Source organism: Nanorana parkeri, unplaced genomic scaffold (assembly GCF_000935625.1).
Source record: "Nanorana parkeri isolate BGI_ZX_2015 unplaced genomic scaffold, ASM93562v1 scaffold242, whole genome shotgun sequence".
Lineage (NCBI taxonomy): Eukaryota > Metazoa > Chordata > Amphibia > Anura > Dicroglossidae > Nanorana > Nanorana parkeri.
In genome coordinates this window covers 1,430,977-1,438,451 of record NW_017306510.1, presented here as the reverse complement: position 1 = coordinate 1,438,451, position 7,475 = coordinate 1,430,977, and the positions used below count along the sequence as shown (strand labels likewise).

The following is a 7,475-nucleotide window of genomic DNA, read 5'->3' as shown; positions in this document are numbered from 1 at the left end:
CCTGGGCCTCGGCCGTGAGGACCCAGCAAACAGCTGCCTGAGTACACGGGCACGCTGAGATGGACACACACACCCAGGGGTGATTTTCTGCAGCCTCCCCCACCAGGAAACGACCAGAGGAGGTGAAGGTAAGTTAATAAATAAAATCATTATTTTTTGTAGCCCAATTGATGGCATTGCTGTATAAAGTACAGCTGGTATTTGTAGTTCTATATAGCTGGTCCCATTCTGCATTGCAGCAATGCAGAATAGCACCCTCTGTAGAGGACTACAAATCTCAGCAGTACTTTATACAGCAATGCCATTTTTCCAACTATTTTTTTTTGTGGTTGCTAAAGGGGATATGGGTTAGGGTTTTTTTTTTTGGGGGGGGGGGGGCAGGGCCCAAAAATAATCTTGCACCAAGGCCCTTTGTTCCCTAGGTCCGCCACTGCTCAGTAGTACCTATGATGTTGTCAGCACAGTAGATCATGTGCCACCTATGTTTCATAGGAAAAAGGCCCTCCCCAATAGTACAGAAGGAAAACCTGTACTGAAGGAAATACAAAGGCTGAGCGTCCTCCAGTAAATGCTGGTTGTTTGGCGTTCACTGGTCTAAATGCTTTCTGAGTCACTGACCTGGACAAGTATACAGATCAGATAAATCTGGTTTAACTCTGAACATTTAATTTACATTCTTGTTCTGGACCAGGGACTTATAAAATATTAAAGCCAATGGATAGCAATGACTAGGAAAACAGCATTCTCAGAAGAGAGGTCATCAGTGACAGCCTGCATACTTGTCCAGTACAGGTTTCTTTAAGTTGTATTCTATTTGGGAACTTTGCAAACAAATCCAAAATGTAAAAGTGTTTTTGCCCTCCCTGTAAAGCAGTAGACATTTTTCAGGAGCCAGGCATCTGTCAGGTAACCTCAGTAGAACAAGTTAAAGGGAATGTATAGTAATTATGTATGTAATTATAGCTCAATAGCTCCCTCACCACCTTCTCTGTTCAAAAGGGGCTGTATGGAATTTCCGCTAGGCTCCTAAGAATTTTTCAACTCTTACCAGAAATATAAACATTTGTTTAGATCATAAAATAGTACTGAACCCTCATCAGGAATACTCATAATACATCAGAGTGATATAAATAAAAAAACTTATAAAGAACTCATGCACATAGAGTTAAGTAATTCTTTATTAAAACACAGGCACATATGCTGGGCCGATGCATATGTCATCGCCCCATAATGATTTAGCTTCATCTTCTTACACTTTTTTTTTCTGTTCATAACATGTGTGTATGGCAAGTCAGAACAGAAAAAAAATTAATTATGTGTTGATGAATAAACATTACATTATTGATTTTGCTATGCTTTATATGTATTGGAAGTTTTTTTCACAATTGCAATGTAAGTGTCAAAAACTTATTTTTGTTTTGCAGTCATCATACACCAACCGGAGCTCACTGTGTCTGCATTATCAATGATCTAATTCATCTTTTCTTCTACTTCCTTTACTTGGGAAGAAACAACTTTTCCGTCCACCACCTCTTCAACAATAGTCTTCACTTTCCTTACTTTGGTGGGATCTGGAATACACAAGAATTCGGCTTTGTAATGCTTATCCTCTTAAACGCGAAAAGTCGTTAGTATACAGATTGCTTGTGCATACGGACTCCCATATCTTTCTTTTGACATTATGCTGTCTTATGCTGGCCATATATTTTACATTTCAGTTTTATGCTCTCTGTACAATCCCTTTGGACTTATGAACACGTATGTAGTATGGACCTGAGCAGTCCATTTAATTTATAATTGGTAGTTCCAGGGCTGGATTTACTCTCTCTGCTGCCCCAATGCCAGGTTCCTCAATGCACCCCCCTGTTTGCAGGCTGCATACAAGTGATCTCGGCATTATCGCCAATATCACTTGTCCAAAACAAGCAGCGGTTTCCCCACTGTACATTTGCTTAAAGCAGGGCTTAATGTAGGGACCAACTACATGCCCGGCGCCAGGAACTACATGTGCCTGGCATCGGGAGATAGGAATCCCACATCCCTGCTGCCCCTCTACTCCCTGCTGCCCCGTGGCCGGACCTCGGTTGGCCTTGTGGGAAATCTGGCCCTGGGTAGTTCCCTTCACAACATAGCTGTTGGTAATTCCAAAGGTGGTTCCCAAGGGGTACAATAGGATGTAAAGTGTGTGGCCAGGATAAGGCATATGTAAATCATGAAACTCTTCCTCAGATGTTACTTTTTTGTCAGTAACTAGACATAAATAGTGGAGGCAAATGCTGTCTGTTTTATGCTCAAAACTAACATTGGACTTCTAAGTAAACCAATAAAGAGTCTGACAAAGAATTGGTTGGTTCCACACATTTTCACACCTCCTATCTTATTCTTAGACAATTATCATCTACCATTATACATTCCATGATGATTGTATTAAGGTGACTAAGTTACATGTGTAGGTACAAATGCTGAAATATGTTCCTGACACTCATTTTAATGGAAGAACATCTTAGATAAGATTGGCCATGCTTTGAAAAGCCCTGAAATATCTTCAGCATTAATGACAAAGTCCACTTGAATGTGACTAACTAATGCTAACCATTAGGGTTGTCACTGTAACAGGAATAGAGGGGAAATCGTTAATCAAGAGCATCTTTTACAGTGACAGCTATCAAGGTAAGTAGAGTTGACCTATCACTTTCATTTGTGTTTTCAAGACAGGTATTGAAGAGAAATGTCCCCAAGCACACAGCCCTGACAATCTGACAGAGGTTCTAACCCTTTCTCACACTATCATAAACTTAAAAATACGTTTTTGATCCCACTCACTCTTAAGTGACTTCAAGTAAGTGGTAATCAAAGAAGAAGCATAGGGCCGCTTGTTGCCCTCAGGCTCATTCAAATAGTGACCTTTGTTGCTACACAACTTGCATTTACACTGGTGATACCTTCTTCTTTAACATTTGACTAGGTCAAGCCTAATTAAAACCTTACCTTTTTTGGAGTCCACTGATGATGCCTGAGATGTTGTTTGTTGGATAGCGAAACTTCTGTAATTAGAAAACAATATATATCTTGGGTTAGTATTTTGCAAACTTCCACATAACAAAGAAAAATAAAGGTATGCCAATTTTGTCACTTGTCCCTTTAAATACAGGCAACATGTTTACCACTTTCAGTCATAGTTACATAGTTACATAGTTACATAGTATTTGAGGTTGAATAAAGACACATGTCCATCAAGTCCAACCTATTTATTGTGTGTGTGTGTGTGTGTGTGTGTGTGTGTGTGTGTCATCTAATTTATAATAGTTATAAGAGGAACAGACAACTCAGTTGGCTGACAGACCAATGGTTTTGTTGTACTTAAATGCCAAGCAGCATTGTCAGTCATGGCTTCTAAACTACAGAGCTCTTCCTATCCCCTTACCCCTCTCTATCCCACCGTACATACATACATTGATTTCTTTCTGAGCAAACAATGCTGTTGCTTTGATTCACAAAAGCCTGCCTGCATAATGTACTTAGGCAAAGGACTCTTGGAAACCTAGTTCTGTGGAGGTGCCTAGATCCAGTGAAAGTGAGCTTCCAGATGCAATCCCTGCAAGAATTTTAAAAGGTGACTTATGTTGTCACAGGGAATCATAAAAACAGTTTTACACTATGGGAACAAGGTACAAAACGCTGGGGCATGCTCTAGAGGGGGTGAGGGGGGGTTTGTGGATACATTGGTTAATGTCTGGACCTACCCTTTATCTCGGAACAGATTTAGTGTAGACAACCTTACTTATCAGCATCATCATCCAGCATTTTCTTACCCAAGTTCTCCCTCCAGCAGGCGTCTGTAGGTTTCAATCTCCATCTCCAGTCTGGTCTTGATGTCCAAGAGCCTTACATATTCTGCCTTCTGTCTTTCCATGTCTGATCTGACTTGCTGAAACTGTTCTTCAATGCTGCTGATCTGGTTCTGGAGCTGGTTCAGCTGTGCACAGTAACGACCTTCTGTCTCTTCTAATGTTCCTTCCAGAGAGTTTTTCTAAAAAATATGAAAAATATGTTGTATGACTTTCCTCCCGCAAAAGAATTTTTGAAAATATCCTTTAAATTTCCACAGATTTTGATGTTAATGCCATTTAACTATTCATCTTTGGTTTTATTGGCAAAGTGGTCCTTTTTGAACCATGTAATATGATCAACCTAAAATGATTAATCCCTAAAATTACATAAAGGGGGTTTACCCTCTACTAAGATAGGGCATTTTCTATTTTTTGGTTAGCTATCGAATTACTTGGGTGCCTCTGAACATCCTCAATCTTTGAAGTTCTAGAGTACAACATTTATCTGCTGTGAATTGATTGATCTTCCCTTTTTCACACTCTGAAGTACATGGAGAATCCACTAGAAGATCTAATGCACTATAATATTGATATTACAGGCTACATAGTGAATTCTCCTAGGACTGGATCATGAACAAGGCCACCTAGGCAATAGCCTATGACCGGTGGATATCCAGGGGTCCAGCTAGGTAGACCACGGAGAGAGCACAAAGCTGTCTTCCTGTCTGTCACTACACAAAGGAGGAAGGACTTTGTGGGCAGATATTGTCTGATAGGGCCATTCCTGTACAGACAAATTAGTCAGCTTCTTTATGTATTGCAGTCCTAATTAATTTAAAAAGGTGTGGGTGGGAAAGCTCCTACTATGCCTCAGGCCTCATTCTGTCTTAATCTGTCCAAGGATTCTCTGTTGGAATATACAGAGAATACATGTCACGGTAGGATGATAGGACTAGATGTGAGGGAACTAATTCAATTCATTGTCTTTGTGAAACAAAAAAAAAAGGCTTTTGGGTGGGATCAAGGCTAGATTTCTGCATAACTGTCATAGGCTATCCAGTGCAAGATCCAACCAATCTCTTCAACCTTCTTATTAGCATGACTGTTTTTCCAAAATGACATACTTGTCAAGAGGATGAAATTGAAGTAGCTTTCTAAATTGAAAACATTGCCCCACAAACATTTGTAAATGAAATAGTGATTTCATCCCCTTGCAAGTGGCTGCAGTAGAGAGTGGCATTGGAATTGGTGATCTGTCTTCTACATCTACTTCAGTCAACTTTCCTTAACTCTAGGCTATATGGGAGCTCAGACTAACCCATTTTTAAATGTGCTTACATTCAATAATAGAAAACAGCTCATTGTGTTTCTGTTAAAGTTGGAAATCCCTGAAAATGGTTTTATGGACATTAGAGACTGTTACATTATAAAGCTAATATTTAATATTAATGACATAAAAGTATACCTACCATGGATATCTGTGCCTGTAGTTCAATCTCAAGACTTTGTAATGTGCGCCTGAGGTCTGAGATTTCGGTGCGGGTAGACTGGACTTCTTGCACACCAACGGAAATTTCCTTTTTCAGTTCATTGCTCTAAAATGACAAACATTTAAATTCTGATAAGAATTTTTTACAATTTCCCCTTAAACACAATAAAAGAAAACTGAAAAAAAAGGAAAGCTCTGCACAGTGATATCTAACCTTTTTGAGGAACGATGCTTCAGCCTCTTTGCGGTTCTTGTCTGCCAAAAGTTCATAATCTGCTCTCATATCATTTAGAATTTTGGTTAGGTCCACACCTGGTGCAGCGTCCATCTCAACACTGATTTGACCGGTGCTACCCTTGTAGGCACTCATCTCCTATTCATGTGAAGCAAACACATTTATTAAGATGCAAGTCATTTTAGCATATGGTATATTGTGCCACAGTATATAACATTTTCAGCATCATTTACCTTTTGTCCATTATAAAACTGTCTAATTTTGCTTTTTTTATAGTGTATTTTCATAACATTTACTTGATGATTTCTATGAGTGTCCAATGCCTAACTCATATGTATTATTTCAAAAAAGAATGATGGTACTGCAGTTTTTTGTAAGGTCAAATCAACTCAAGATGATTGTTTCAATGCAATGTGTGGATGCTGGCTGGGTGAATCCGACACTGGCTGGAGTTAATGGCTTTGCATGCATGCCCTTGCCTTAGCTGCATCTCCCTCTTCCTAAAGTGGAAGAACCCTTGCAGGGGTGAGTAGTTCAACCTGCTAACATTCATCTTAGGCTGAAATGTCAATTTCCATTCAGTTAACCATTTAAATAATCTTCCCACCTCTTGATGGTTCTTCTTGAGGAAAGCCAATTCTTCAGTCAAAGACTCAATCTGGAGCTCAAGGTCAGACCTGCCAAGTGTCAGTTCATCCAAGACACGTCGGAGGCCATTGATGTCGCTCTCCACACTTTGGCGTAGGCACAGTTCATTTTCATACCTAACATAGAGTAAGTGCATAAATTAATGGCTGCCTTAATTAAACATTTACTTTCTCTTCACATCAATGAATCACTTAATTTAGTCTCCTTTCACAACTATCCATTATATTCAAGTGCATTACTGCATGCATGTTATTGTTAGGCATTTTATTTGTTTATGTGCGTTGTGTTGAGGCAGACGTTTTTAATGCAGTGCACTACAACTGATCCATCTGGGCCTACTGTACTGTTACATTGGGATGCAGTTCTAAATGTACCACACAGAGCACCATCCATTATGGGGTATTGGGGTACCTCAGTCCTCAGTCCATATAGAAAAGTCTGTCCCCATCCAGCATGCTGCAGAGAAGGACTCTTGTTCTCTGAAGTAGCCCTTCACTGCAGCACGGGACAGGCTTTTCTCCTTAGGCTGTGGCTGTTTTCTAAAGAAAATTAACTATAGGACTTTGAATACCTTTTGTTTTAATGCACCTCGAATGTGTTTGGCTGATTTAAACTGAAAGATCAATTGGCCTTCAAGGTTAATCTGGTAAAAAATGCTGCACTTGCTGGCTAAAAAGAGTACATATGGAATGTTCATATGCCATATTTTATATTTACTTATCTAAAATAAAAAAATGTATTCTTCGCCTTGCATAACTCAAGGAAAACCTTGTGCATTCCATTTAACTCCTAATAGATGTGTGGTTTGCCACACAGCCTCTAGAAAATGTTAATTTGGGTGGACTCAATCTTTACTCTGTTGGGATCACTCATTATTCAACAGTCAAAGCACTTCCGAAGAATCCTTACTTCATTCTGAAGTCATCAGTAGCCAGCCGGGCATTGTCAATCTGCAGGACCACTCTAGCATTTTCTGTAGTGGCAATGATAATCTGTTGAACACAAAATAGAAAAACTTCATTGGTCTTTGATCATGAAACACCTCACTCTACTTGACAGGTCTTATCTTCTTAACATGTTAATACAAGTAATTACGACACTTATTAGCTAATCATCTGCCTGAAGGAACAGGAAATGGCTCACACAGACAACATTCCAATAAATTAGTGTTCACACCCTGCAAAACCTGCTGCCACATTGTACAACATGATAACCATTTTGTCAGTGTACCAACCAACTGAATCATACTGTAATATATATACTGTATATATAT

General features: G+C 39.4%; 1 protein-coding gene across 1 annotated transcript in view; it reads right to left on the bottom strand.

Annotated features, from left to right (window-relative positions):
• Window positions 1-1,470: 1,470 nt before the first annotated feature.
• LOC108787115 (keratin, type I cytoskeletal 12-like) overlaps window positions 1,471-7,475 on the bottom strand; it is a 15,290-nt gene continuing 9,285 nt past the window's right edge. Inside the window, exons 2-8 of the mRNA XM_018556577.1 lie at window positions 7,112-7,194; window positions 6,162-6,318; window positions 5,534-5,692; window positions 5,300-5,425; window positions 3,813-4,030; window positions 2,989-3,044; window positions 1,471-1,571 (exon numbers count right to left, since the gene is read on the bottom strand). Of these exons, the coding sequence (XP_018412079.1) occupies window positions 1,471-1,571; window positions 2,989-3,044; window positions 3,813-4,030; window positions 5,300-5,425; window positions 5,534-5,692; window positions 6,162-6,318; window positions 7,112-7,194 (900 nt within the window). The remainder of the gene's footprint in view (window positions 1,572-2,988; window positions 3,045-3,812; window positions 4,031-5,299; window positions 5,426-5,533; window positions 5,693-6,161; window positions 6,319-7,111; window positions 7,195-7,475) is intronic.